General features: G+C 46.7%; 1 protein-coding gene across 1 annotated transcript in view; it reads right to left on the bottom strand.

The window, feature by feature from the left end:
- Nucleotides 1–1,227: 1,227 nt before the first annotated feature.
- SMARCAL1 (SNF2 related chromatin remodeling annealing helicase 1) overlaps nucleotides 1,228–14,251 on the bottom strand; it is a 50,474-nt gene continuing 37,450 nt past the window's right edge. Inside the window, exons 13-18 of the mRNA XM_024563862.4 lie at nucleotides 11,301–11,371; nucleotides 7,693–7,795; nucleotides 6,142–6,324; nucleotides 4,840–4,940; nucleotides 3,800–3,896; nucleotides 1,228–1,530 (exon numbers count right to left, since the gene is read on the bottom strand). Coding sequence (XP_024419630.2) covers nucleotides 1,291–1,530; nucleotides 3,800–3,896; nucleotides 4,840–4,940; nucleotides 6,142–6,324; nucleotides 7,693–7,795; nucleotides 11,301–11,371 — 795 coding nt within the window. The 3' untranslated portion in view covers nucleotides 1,228–1,290. The remainder of the gene's footprint in view (nucleotides 1,531–3,799; nucleotides 3,897–4,839; nucleotides 4,941–6,141; nucleotides 6,325–7,692; nucleotides 7,796–11,300; nucleotides 11,372–14,251) is intronic.

Raw genomic sequence — 14,251 nt, 5'->3', positions numbered from 1 at the left:
TCTGGGTTGAGGTGCAAAGTACAAAAGGAAAAGGAGTTAAAGTAGAAACCCTTTCTTAAAGCCAAAGGTGTTCAGCCTTGGTATAAATGAATCCAAGTGTCTTACAAAATCACACAGGAATGGCCGGATGGCTCTCAATAAATTTCAGAGGTACATTTCTGGTGGTGTACCTGAAAATATGTAGGGCTACATGGTATAAATAAAAATTGCTTTGGAGGACCTTAGGGACAAGAGAAAGATAGGCAGAGAAAGAAAATTTTAGTGGTTTTATGTTGAAATGACAATATTCTAAACCTATTGGGGTAAGTAAAATATTGATTTGATCCCTCTTTATTTTCTGAAATATCTTAGAAAGTGAAAATCACATGTGTGGCTTATGTTATACTGGATGGTGCTACTCTGAACCAGGAGTGGGCAAACTCCGGTCTGCAGGCCAAACCCTATCCACTGCCTGCTCTGCGTAGCCTGAGGGCTCTGTATGGTTTCACATTTTTAAGTGATTGAAAATAAGGGCGGGGTGGGGGGGGAAGTGGTGATGGGAAAATGGAGACAACTGTATTCGAACAACAATGAAAAAATAATACAAAAAAAAGAAATAATGTAATAATTTGTGACACATGGAAATTATATGAAATTCAAATTTCAGGGCCCAGAGTTTTATTGGAAAAGAGCCGTAACCATTCGTTTCTGGGTTGTCTGTGGTTATTTTGCACTACAGAGGCAGAGTTGAGTCGTTCCAATGGAGACGTCCTAGCCACAATGCCAAAAATATTCAGTACCGGGCTGTGTCCAGAAAAAGTTCATCGACCCTGCTCGAACCCTTCCCTCCTTGCTCTGTTTTTCTTCACAGGGTGTATAACTAACTACTGCCTCTCCCGTGACACGACAACCTACTCAGAGGCACACACTTTCGCTCTCCTATTTGGCCAATTACTGCCAGTGCCCAGAACGGTGCCTGGCACATACTCGGCGCTCTGTTGATTCAATTGATTTTAAAAATTTGTATTTCGGGGTTTTGTAGGAAGCATCTCATTATTTAAAGAATATAAATTACCACTACTACAACCTACTGTCTCTATTTCTCAACCAGGAAAGGCAAGGATAATTAAGACCCAGACAAACCCATGCACTATGAGGTTGGAAAGAAATGCTGACCCTTGGCCAGGAACTTGCTGCAATTGGAGAGAGGCCGGCCCGGCCCCCCTGTCATGTGAGAAGAGCACAGGCTGTAAAAACGTCTGTTTTATTTTAATGAATTCCATGATTTTTAAATGCTTTTTTTTGCCCCTTTTATAGGGGAGAGGTAAAGCTGTCCCAGTTATCAAAAAATTCAAATCTCCTTTTCTTCACTGGGCTGTCCGTCAATGTGCTTCCGTCCAGTGAGTCTCCAAGGTCCTGGGACCCACTTCCGGATGCTCCTGCAGCACTTCCTGGGTCAAAGGCCTCCGCTGCCTCCAGAAGCTCCTTATCACTTCTGTCCTCCTCAAAGGACTTCTGGAAAAGGTCATAGATCTTCCGCTGCGTTGGGTCCTGCATCAGAGAAGGAAAAGGAAAGATGAAGGAACCCAGGCTCCAATGCTAACTCCGGCCACTGTGGCTGGTGAGAGAGCACGCAGGTGGGGGCCGCACATTTCATGCTGGCAGGTGCTTTGTGATGCGAGCAGGCCCGTTCAGTACATTACTCATCACCAAAGCAGCCTCTCTGCCTCAGTGTCTGACATCTTCTCTTCTGCTCATTGGGTAAAGAAAAAAAAGGAGAAATGCTTGTCTTTCAAATGGGACATGATATTGCCCTTCCTGGTATGGTCAGTGGATTGAGTGCTCGCCTGCAAACCAAGGGGACACCAGTTCGATTCCCAGTCAGGGTACATGCCTGGGCTGCAGGCCAGGTCCCCAGTTGGGGACGTGCAAGAGGCAGCTGTACATTGATGTTTCTCTCTCTCTTTCTCCCTCCCTTACCCTCTCTCTAAAAATAAATAAATAAAATCTTTTTAAAAAATGGGACATTACATTAAAGACCATTAAGGTCAGCCCCACACTGTGTATGTGTCCCCTCGGGGATCTCATCCCCCTACATCTAAACAACTGCAAGGCCAAGGAAAAGCCACGCACAGGCAGCCTATTCTAGGTACCTGTTAATGTGCACTCAATTATGATGATGGTAACGCTATGTGCTGCTCAGAGCAGGCAAGCTCCAGATCAGATTGGTATTTCCCTTTCCTTCTTAGTGAAACATAACCTCTTTGCTTTTGTCTCCTACGTAGGAGGCAACATTTTACTTGCCTAGGAGTGGGTGAAATTTTCAGCCCTGTTTTAATAAAAAAGTTAATTGACATAATTACTAATGAAAATAAATATTGATAAATATCGATCATACCTGTACTTTAGGCAGAGATTCTAAACTAATTCAGAGTAAATGAGGGCAAGGCCTGATGAATAAATGGGCTTATTTATAAATAAACATAAATAAACTTATTCTCAGTGGCTGAGAATCCTTGAAATATAAGGCTTTCTTTCACAGGGCATATAATAGCAAAGGCTCTGTTACAATACTTACCATTCAACTGAATTACAGAGTTCTTTAAAAAGCTTAAAGATTAGGTGGTTTTAAAATTGGTGTATTAACTATTTATATCTAACAGGATAATTTATACTCTTTAAAAATATGACCTCTGAACTTACACATCCCATGAGTACACTTGGAGAAAGGATTTAGTTGCTAAGGGAATGAAGTGAAGATCAGGTCCTCAGACTCTTAAGTCTCAGGGTCACCTATGAGAATTTGTTGCTACAACTCAGTTTCTGATGCTCAGCGGTTCCATAGGAAAAAGATGGCACCTTGGTTCCTGACAAGGTCTGTAAGGCTGCCCGCCTGCATTAGGCTCAGACCTCTGTCCAGGTTCTCTAGTTAGACCAATCCTCTCAGGAGTCGCTGTCCAGCAGGCAGCACCTCCCGAAACCTCGCCTTCCCTGTCACCACCGGAGAGAGTGAGACACTAGGCCCTGCGCCTGCTCCTCCCCTCCATGGAGTCGCACTGAAATGCAAATGGAGGAGGAGCCCCTGGCAGCCTTTGAGCGGGGGAGTGCTAGGCAGGGGCAGGCTGGCTGGGCCCAGCCATCCTCTCCAGGGGCCAACACCGCCCTTGCAGCACCTGTGGCCAGGCCTGCCTGGCCATGGGAGGACGCTCACTGGCCTCTTACTCTCCTAGATAACAAGGGGGGCTGGAACAGAAGGAACGCTGGGCCAAGTTGGGAAGCGGGTTGCCTTGGGCTGTCTGCACCAGGCCGGTGACTGTGGGCAAGACTCACTATCTTGCATGCCTCAGTTCACCCCTCCACAAAATGGGAGACACCGAGAATAAAAGGCAACGACTAAGGGGAAATAAGTTGTATAAAGCAATTCTTGATTTTGAATACTCCTCATTCTGTGCTGGGGACGTTCAGGTGGTAGCCCTGCTATGTGGTGTTGCTACACACTTTTTGCAAGGACTCAACAGTTGCCATGGGGAGAATTCTGTGAGTTTCTAATGACCTGATGGAAGGGGCAGCATTTGCAAGCCCTGGTTTTATGAGAAACTCTCGAGGGAAGGTCCGAAGCAGGAGGAGTCGGGGTCATCACTTGTGCATAAAGGATGCACATGTGGACTGAACTGAGAAGGGCTGCAGGCCATCGTGTTCAGTTCCCGGGCCAGGGAGGTCCCAGGAGTGATTCATACCCTCCCGCTCAGGACCCCAGGGCTGGCAGGCAGCTTAACGCCTCCTTCGGCCCCAGTGGCGAGGAGCCCTGTGCTGCTGTTACCTTGTAGATGTAATCAGTGGCTTCTGTCATTTCTGAAAAACTGGCCTCAGAAACCCCAGCTTCACCCAGAACTTTGATCTTCTCTTGGATCAGGGGCCTGTTGGGGAGAAAGGAGCTTCAGTGGATCCATCCTGCACAGAACTGCAGACTGATTAAAACGAGACCGCCCTTCTGGTTCTTAGGGGGCAGTGACCTGCGTGCTCTTTCACATCTTTGTCTCTCTCAAGGCACAAATGCCCCCCTGAAATATCTGCCTTCTCTCAATTGTGAACCAACCAATTTTGGGCTCAGATCATGAGGCTCAAAATTCTTTCTACTGGAAGACATGTAGGAAATAAGTGCTGCCTCACTGCAGCAAAATTTTGAACCTGGTGTTGTTCTGAGCTGCGCAATCAACAAACCTGCTAAACCAAGAGAAGGAGGTAGGGACAACCCGCACACACTGCAGAGGTAAGACCCCTCAGTCACAAGGCTGGACACAGAGGAGTAGTGGACACTGAGCTCATCCAGAAACTTAGTATCAGGAAGGGGAAATGGGACTGGGAACGAGCATTTGGGGATTTTTGGCTTAGGTGACAGACATGGGCCTCCAGCTGTGTTAATGAAGCACCACAGGGCCCAGGGTGAGCCGCTTTGCCCCAGTGGTCCAGTGGCGATAAGATGGGGCCTTACTGTCCCAAAGCACATCACGAAGGATAGAAGCTTTGTACCCTTCTACCCTTTGTAGAAGGGTACAAAAGGGGCTGCACCCTCTCTTGGCAAGTGCTTCTACGGCTGGAAACTGAGTTTTCTTTACAAATTCAATCTACATTTCATCACAATCAGTTCTCTTCCTTTGCCTCAGGCCAGTGCCAAAGGAGCCTTATTCCTGCTTGATTTCCCTGTGTGCCCCAGTGAATGCTGGGAAGGAGCTGGATGTGGTCCTGATGAAAGTAGGAGGAAGCCCTCAGCCAAAGCAGAAACCATTAGGTAGCAAAGTAAATACATCACCGGCGTCCACCCTTGCTCAACCCCAACTGCTGGGCCAGGACCAGCCGTACCAAAGGTAGTCGTCAGCTGTGCCTCTCGCCACCAGGTAGTGGATGCCCACGGAGCTCGACTGTCCAATGCGGTGCACCCGGTCCTCAGCCTGCATCAGCACCTGTAAGGCCCAGGGACCAGGGTATATGTAGGGCAAGGCCTGAAGCGGCTCAGCCCACCACAGCCGGCAGCCCCTGGTCCCCAAGCCCCACAACTCATCTTCCTCAAAGGACTTCACCGCTGTGTCTCTTGGTGCTGGGCCCACGCACCTCTGCCTACAAATGACACGTCATCTGACAAAAGGCAGACCCACACAAAACACTGGCTGGGGAACTGACTCTGCAGCTGCCTAGCTGTGGACAGCCTTTCGGTGCTGGGCACGGTATGGGCACTGTGAACAGGGAGCAAGCTTCAGCTCTGCCGTCAGGCTGTGAGGATGGGACAATGAAGGAAACCTCGCACACTCCCTTCTTCTCTCCGTGAAAAAAACCCGGTTACCTCCTACTTAAATCAACATTTGCACCAGAGGGAGAGGCCACATGCGATAGGGGGTGGTGTGGCTTTTTTATAGGGTGGAAGCCCCTACAAGGAATAACAGAAACCAAGAGCGTTGTTTCCAGTGTAAAATGCATCTCACCTTGAAGTCTGTCGCCTGTGTGTGGCCCATGAGAGCCACACTACGTGAGAACATGCGAGGGGAAATAAGCTCTTTCTGGAGCCCAGGAGAAATGTTTATGGTTGCAAACAAATGTCTTCTCTCTGCTGTCACAGTCCTCAGCTGAGCAGACAAGGCCAGTGGGTACAATGACCATGTCCAGGGAATACTCAGTGGTTGCCCTGTTGTGGCTCCAATGGCTAAAGCAGCTCACAGTGATGGTGAGTCAGAGGGGCAGGGTGGAAAGCCAGAGGTCTCAGTGGCAGCCTGGGGCTGCCATGTGCTCCTCTGTGGTGACAGCTATGCACTTATCTGTGCCCCAACTTCCTCACAGAGAGATGACTTCTAAGATTCCTTCTAGCCTTCTGACACTTCAGCTTTCCCATTGATAAGATGGAGTCGATACTACTACTACTAGGAGGAGGCTGTCTAGGAGGCTGTCATGAAGATCTAACAGCTCACCAACAGATGTGTGAGTTCTCACTTCTTCTAAGTGAAGAGTGACAAGCGGAAAGTAAACGTGTTTCTGAGGGCTGGCAGAAACGGATGGAAGAGGCGACCGGCCCTCGGGACAGCTCACAGAAACCTTGTCTTCCCGACCGACCCTAGCTCCTTCCTCCCCGCAGCCGTGGGCAAGCCTGGGGACTTCGTCTTCTGCATCCCTTACCCCTGGGTTCCAGAACAGCTCGGCGAATACCACCAGGTCAGCCGAGGAGAAGGTGAGGCCCATGTTGGCAGCGGTGATGGACAGCACGGCCACAGCATGCCCCTTGGACAGCTGGAACTGCTGGCACAGGCTGTCTCGATCTGCCGAGGAGGTGGAGCCATCGATGCGGATGTGCTGCACCTGCTGCAGGGATGGGAGGAAGTGAGCGGGGCCGCTTCTAGATTCTTAAAGGGCCCAGTGATCGCCACACTTAAGAACCACTGATGTGCTTCCAGATTCTTAAAGGGCCCAGTGATCGCCACACTTAAGAACCACTGGTGTACATCATTATTTTTTATGGCTGAATGGACTATTATTTATCAGTATACCTACTGATGAACATTTAGGTTTCTAATTATTCAATATTATAAATAACAACAGACTAGTATTCCTGTACATAAACTTTCTAACTGGTCTGGTATTTCCTTAGAATAAATTCCTAGAAGAGGAGTTTGGCAAAATTAGCATGTACATTAAAAATTGCCAAAATGCCCTGCAAGAAAAAAAATGTGTAAAAGAACCATGATTTAACCACTGTATATGTGTGTGACAGAATGGACCTATTTTTCAGACAATTTGAATCAGTTCCTTACTTTGTAATTTCTTTGTTTTCATGAAAGGCATTCTGCCACCCAGTGATCAGCTATATGTTTGCCCGTATCTTCTTCTAATACTTCATGGTTTCGAAGAACTTTGACTTGTCTGGATTTTAATACAGTAAATAGTGGAGTAAAGTTTCATTCAAGTCTCCAGTACCCCGAGCCACCCAAACTTTATTTGTTGAGTGAACTGGTTTGTAACTGTTCCTTGATCACATACTTGGTTTTAATTTACACTAACGGGCTGTCCATTCTGTTCCACGCATCCTGCCGCCTGCTCTTGGCCAGCCCGACCGAGTTTTACCACAGATTTTAAAATGTGGAGGGACAAGTCTGTCAACACTGCTCTCCTTTCTAAAAATTGTCTTAAATGGTATCTCTACTGCTTATATTTTGAGACATTCTTTGAGATAATCGTGTAAAGTTTCCTTAAACATCTAATTGGAATTTTTATAAAAATTGAGTTAAATCTACAAATTAACTTGGGAAGGACAGGCATTTTTACACTTTTAGCCTTCACAGAGGAACGCAGCACAAGTGTCTGCAAATCTTCCTTAGCTTCTACATTTGTGTGTGTGTGTGAGACTAATGTTAGGTACTTCATGGCTTTTGTTGCTGCCTATCTTTTCCCCATGACATTAAATAATTAGATATAGCTGGTACGATACAAATGAAGTTTATTTTAGTATATTTATTTGGGATCCAGGCACCCTACTAAACTCATGTATTCTAATAGTTCCAATTAATTGTCTTGGAGTTTTTGAAAATAGAAAGGGCTCTGATTTTTCCAGGGATTATAGCTTTTAATTCTATTGGCTGAATTCCTATATCACATCAACAAAATTTAAACTGGGTGGATTAATGTCCACCTCTAAAATTTTCAGAAAAATTTTGGAATTCCAAAGGAGCTTACCTTCTTCTCAAGCGCCTCAGTGACTGCATCCAGAACCACCTTATGGTGTGCAAACACTAGGAACTTCTCTCGTCCACTTTCCAGTAGGTCCAGGATATATTCACTGCATTTGACAGCGACAAAATAAATTACACATATGCTCACCCAGCTGAGGTCCATTACTGAAAAGTGACTGCCCCTGTAGCAGATACCTTTGGGGTACCTGCCCAGCCCAGCCCATTCTCTCTCTTCTCTGGGAGCTCACTGCACCCCCTTTCCCTCGTGCCAGGTCACTTGAATACAAGCAAACTCAGGAGCTGTGGAAACAAGCCACCTTCTGCCATGTGCAGAAAGAGTTTTTCCATACTTTTTAGTCATCTCCCATGTACAAATAAATTAAAGTATCCTTATGTTTTATCCTTATGTTTCAGTAGCGTATCTCTGATACGCTACTGAAACATTTTTATTACCTGGGATCATGAAGATAATTAACAGTTAGCACTTGGGCTGCTACCATCATTACAACATGCTTTCCGTACAAATTAAAGTGTCTGTAGATCTGAAAATGCCTTGGCAGGGGATTAAGGGATTCTTGACAGTAATCAAATTTCTGTAAGTGCAGTATTAAGACCCAAGTGGTAACATTGAAGGGACGGTCAGGGAAAGCGCTCCAGCTCCCTCCTGCATTACATGGCCACCTGCAGGGCCAGCAGGTGGTCAGAGAATTCTCTCCTCAGGCGAAGGAATACAAGGTGAAGGACGTTATTTACTTGGTCTTTATTTTCCCTTTAATTTACTTCTCTGTGCACTGTGCTTTTCTCCCCTTCCCACCCTTATCTTTAGCAGTGGTCTTAAAGGAAGGCAGCTACCCCGAGAGAGCTCGGTAGGGAAGAGTCACCCAGCTGGCAGACCCTGGAGGCGTCCCCAGGACTAGTGCCCTGCAGAGGGGAGGGTTCACAATCCCAGCACAGGTCACTGCTCCTGCAGGGCAGCGGGAAGGTGAGCTTCTGGGGACAGAAGGAGCCTTTGCTATGCCTGATGCCATCCTCACATACAAATCTCAAAGGTTCCTGTTATAAGCAGGTGGTAGGAAGGTAAGTGGACTGTCCTCTAAACATCTAAGAGTCATTTTCAGACAACAGCATGGCTAACCAGGGTGTGGATTTGAGTTCAATTTGTGAATCATTGGTACTAAAAATAATCTACTTTAATTAGTTTAAGAGTCATAAAATTTGCCATGATGTAAGCAAAAAATATTTATTGCTATAGCATTAAAAAGCCGCAAGGCCATAACATCAACTTGGCCAGCTCATGATCATCCCCAGAGGCCCCGATATTCCTAATGCCCGTCTCCCCTCTACATCTCAGACATGGCTTGCTTTACCGCTCTGCCCTTCCCCACATCCCTAAGTTACCAGGCTGGAAATACATGCCTATCACAATAACCTTGGCTTTTGTATTAAAGGATGCCCATTAAAAGGAAAACAGACAACAGGAAAAAAGAAAAAGAAAAAGAAAGAAAGAAAAACAACTAGCAGAGAAAATAGGAGTTTTAAGATTAAAAAAAAAATTTATCATCTTAACCATTTCCTTCCCCCTCCAACTATCTATTATTAGAGAGAGAGAGAGAGAGAGAGAGAGAGAGAGAGAGAGAGAGAGAGAGAGAGAGAAGAGAGAGACAAGAGAGGAAAAGTGGTTTCTTCTTGTATTTGCTGCTTCTTGTGTGTGCCCTGACCAGGAATTAAACCTGCAACCTTGGCGTATCAGAATGATGCTCTAAATAACTGAGCTACCCAGCCAAGGCTGACTTTTAGGAGTTATAATTTAATTTCTACTTATTAGCTAAGTGACTCTCAAGTCCAAAGATTTCCATGAAATCTACTCAGTTTCTGCATTTAAAAAATGGGGCCAATATGACTTATTTTAGTGATGTTACAAAGAGGCTGTAAACATGAAATGAGTTAACAGATATCAAAATTGATGGAAACGATAAAGCACTCTATAATTTATCATGGAATTTTGCAAAAGTACATATAAGGTATGTTATGGACTGAAGGTATGTTTTGTGTACCCTCCCAGAATTCATAAATGAGCTGGTATTGGAAGGTAGGGCCTAGGGAGGTGACAGGAGTCAGGACCATTATAAGAGATCCCAGACAGCACCCTTGTCCCTTCCACCACATGAGGACTCAACAGCAGAGAGGGCTGTCCGCAAGTCAGGAGGGAAACCCTCACCAGACTGTGAATCTGCCGGCACCTTGAACTTGGACTTCCTAGCCTCTAGAGCTATGAGACGTATTTGTTGTTTAAGCCACCACAGCCCACCAGTCTGTGGTATTTTTGTTTCAGCAGTCTGCACAGACTAAGACGAGGTATCACCAAGTTTATGTATGAGGTGCCAAGATGATCAGATTTACAATTTCTAAGGAAAAAGGTTGGCGCTAGGCCCAGCACGCAACGCTGAATTCTGTGGGTCATAAGCTGAGTGAGGCAGAGGACTGACACCCTGGCCACCTGTTATTCAGCAGCACACAAGAAACAGGGCAGGGGTGGGGCAATTCAGATCTGCTTCTGAGAGAGAAGTTTCCAGGCCATAAAAACTCATCTAGAGATCTTCAGCCTCATCAGTGTCGCAGATGAAAAGGGCTGTGCCACAGGGTGAAGCAGAGCTGGAGAGCTGGCCGACATCCGGCAGCCTTCGTGGAGACTCTTAGATTTGAACAACACAGTAAACTCTCACCACCAGAAGGGTGCAGAGGGAGAGGCTGGTGGGGCCGGAGAGCTGGTGGCTGGGGAGAGGGTGGGGTAGGCTGTGTGTCTCAACGTGCCCACAGACCTCGGTCCCCACAGCCCATCTGCGACTGCTCAGCCCACGCCACTTCATCCTCACTGAGTATAAGCGCTTGGACCGCTACCCCACCAAAGCCTCGCAGGGATCTCAAAGAATAAAAAGCGAGGCAAACTGCACATCATTGGGACTGCTGCAGGTTTCTACCACGGTGATGTCTGAACACGAGTGGGTTTTCTTTCTTTAAAAAAGGCAGACAATTGAGGTTTTTAAAAAGTCAGTGAATAAATTTAAGAAGAGAAACTATTACTTCAGATGTAGTTTTGAAGGAGAACTCAGTGTGACCATGACAGTGGCCACCTGCCCACACTCTTTGAACAAACTTTGAGACTCTCCTTTTCACGTAGGTGAACCACGGCTGAACCTGCACGTCTTTGGAGAAGAGTACAGAATCACCACGGCAAGGCAGCTTCTCGGCCTTTCACAAAGCCCCTCCTATTTTCCTCCAGGCAAGTGAGCACAGTTCTGCTAGTAAGAGGACAACTTCCCTCCAGTGTTGGCTTCACCCCGCCCTTCCCGTGACAGCAGCTGCAGCTCACTTGGGTTGGCGCAGGACGTCACAGGGCCCCCAAGCCCGTCCTGGCAGCGCTCCAGACGCAGGCCTCCTCGTGCCCTGTGTGTGGGTGACGGGCCGTGTGCCCTAAACCTCACACTCCAGGCGGCTGTAACTGGCATCTCCAATCACATGCCACAGGGCAATGCAAGCATTCTGGCAGACTAAGACAGTAGGTGGTCCTCTTGAAAGGTGAGAGAGAGAAGCCGACACTTGCTGACCACTTACATGACACACGGGATTTTGGCTTCAGCCGTTCTGTTGAAGTAGAGAATGAGGGCTGCTCTCTGCTGTCCTTTCTGTGGAAAGAGAAGTTGAGGGTTTAACGTCTCCCACTATTGAGAGCTCTGAGCTAAGCCAATGTAATTATTGCCACTATGAGCTTGACGAATCCTGAAGCTTGAACACCAATCGCCAGAGCCAGGCAACCCCCACTTACCTTACCACTCACTTTAGCCAAGCCACAGCAACCACCTGAGCTCCGGTGACCAGCTGAAATGCGGCCACGCTAAGCATACCTGTTCACATAGCCTGGGGACAACTTACACACAACCTGTCATGGCCCGTGCTTCTTGCCTCCCCCTTTCCTTCTGCCAGGCTGTGTCCACACCCAGCTGACAAAGCTCACCTCCATCCAAGCCTAGCTGAATCAATTCCAATAGGCTGTCACTAGTTTATTCTAATACCATCTCAAAACCGTTACTTGTGTGTTTTTGGCCTGTCTCCAACATATGGTAAATGACCTCCAAAGAGAATAAACCATGTTTTCTCTATAGTTTGCATCTAAATAAATGCTAATAAAGAATGCAGACAGAGGAGACGCTCATTGTAACAGAAGGTAACACTTGGTTTCACTCTGGGCTTCCAGAGATGAAGAGACGCTGACCATCACCCGCAGGGCTGCCGTCTCCTTCCACGTGCAAAAGTGCTGCCTGCTCAGAAGGGCTGCTCGCTGTAAACAGTGCCTTTCCTCTAGGCCCTGGTGAGAAAGGAGGGTACCGGGAACCACAGGCAGTCGCAGGGGCACTGCCGGGTAGTGGGCCCGCTTCACACCTACGTGTGTCGTGCAGTGGAGGCCTGTTTTGTGGAGCAGCCCCGTTTAACAGTTCGCACTTCCTGGGAACTGCTGTCGAAGATGCCACTCCTCAGGGCGACCTTCCTAGGTCCCATTTACCTCTATTGAGGCTCTGTCCACATGCAACCTTTTACCTGTGGCAATGGGCTCAAAAACTTCGTGAGTCCATTCATATGCCCTCAAAGGGTCCCTCGAAGCAGGCTAGGCCCTCTGACCTAATGTGGTCCCCAGCAGGGGGGACAGAGCCAGCTTCCTTACAATGACCTCACCTGCACTTTGTTTTGAGACCGCACCCCAGCCGTCCTCTGTCCACAGTTGTACTCCTGCGTCCTTCGGAGACTGTCATTACTCTTGTCAGGGCCACCCGCCCACCCACACTTGCTAACAAGAAAGGGGGAGGGTTAATGAACAGAAGGAGAAATGGACAAAGGCACTTTCAGCAACTTTCCCTAAGTCTGTCATGTAGGCCGAGGCGGGCGAGCGGAAACACACACCGTCACTGCACATGCCTGGTGGGGTGGCACACTGGCTGGCCTCTGGGAATGGCTGTCAGTGTGTACCAAAGCCTTCAAAGCGTGCCGATCCCACGACCCTGCAACTTACTCCTTCAAATGTGTCCTCACCATGGTCAGTGCACACACGCACATGGAAGCTGCCTTTCAGTGCAGTGTCACTCCCACTGGATGGCGGCTGAATTCACTGAAAATCCGACTGGAAACGCCCGGCAGAATCTCACTAAACCACTTGAGAAAATGCTACACTGTGTTTAAATATATTTTAAGGGAACATTTAACAACATGGAAAAGTTTTCATGATACAGTTTTGTAGCTTTTGTTCCTCATTTGATGTATGTTTATATGATTCAATTCTGCTTTGAAAACATATACTTGTAAGTTATATAGATATTTATATATACATGAATATATAAATATATATTTTAAAGCAGAATATATGTACATTTCATTAAAAATCCAAATAATAAATGCTGGAATTAGGTGATATAAAAGATGAGTGAATCTTTTTACTGCAGTGGTAAAACCTATTTAATAAGTGTTAATTATAAGTACTTTTCTTTATTTTTCAGATTTTATACAATAGACATCTACTGACCTTTTAATGTGGGAGAAATTGATAGTTTTATCTTTTTAAAAAAACTCCCCCAAGCTGTGCAGGCAGACTACTAGTCCATTAATGATCTCATTTCGTTTGCCAGCCACGGGTAAGGAAATTTTAAATTACCTGCATTTTTTGTTCCCGTCCCCTAGACTTTTATTAAATTAGACCCCCTGGGGTTTCCGAAGTCTTTTTCTACGTTGGACATTTGAAGGGACAGCAAAACGGCAGAAGGGTGACCTGGTCTTGTCACCAGGAAGTCTGCACGGACTTGTTCCACTTCTCTGCTGTGCTCTTGCTGATCAAAAAATGGCTTTAGACAAAAGATGATTAGAGCCAGCTTTTCTTAGCCTGTGAAGAGGTATCTATTATTTCAGCTGAAAATGAGAAAAGGCTTTAATAATTGTACATTGTATTTTATAAATTGGCTGCTTCACCTTGGCTTCTGTGACTTAAAGCTTTTAAAAAATGTCTTCCTCCAGAGGGGAAGGTGTGAGGGAACTGAGAAAAGTCAGTTCTTGACAGGTCAGCAGTGCTTTGCTGGGGCCACCATGCTGCCCAAAACTGCGGGGACACCTGGGCCTGAAGAGTAACTAAAAAATGGGGTGTTGCGGGGTGAATTTCTATAGATCCATAGGGCCTCCTTATTTGACTAAAACCCATAAAACCATGACTCCCCATTTCAGCTCTTCTGGCTCAGGATGCCGTAGCTGGTCAAGGACTGGAAGGACTGCCAAGGGCTGCCTCGTGCTCCCGGCTGACACTGGCTGCCCGTCCTGAGCTGTCGGGGAGGTGCTCCTGATCGGATCCACTTTACAGACGTGCCAAGCAGTGGCTTTAGAGTAAGGAGGGTTCAGACGGTCCAAACCCCAAAGCTCGGCACTTGTTTTCTACGTGGATTTTCCCTTACAAATATGAACTTATATTATAGAACACAAAGGAGAACCACATTTTCAAGGATTAAGCTTATTATCAGAAAGAATTTAGCATC

The sequence above is a fragment of the Desmodus rotundus genome, chromosome 2 (genome assembly GCF_022682495.2).
Source record: "Desmodus rotundus isolate HL8 chromosome 2, HLdesRot8A.1, whole genome shotgun sequence".
NCBI lineage: Eukaryota > Metazoa > Chordata > Mammalia > Chiroptera > Phyllostomidae > Desmodus > Desmodus rotundus.
This window is presented reverse-complemented; position numbering and strand designations above follow the sequence as displayed.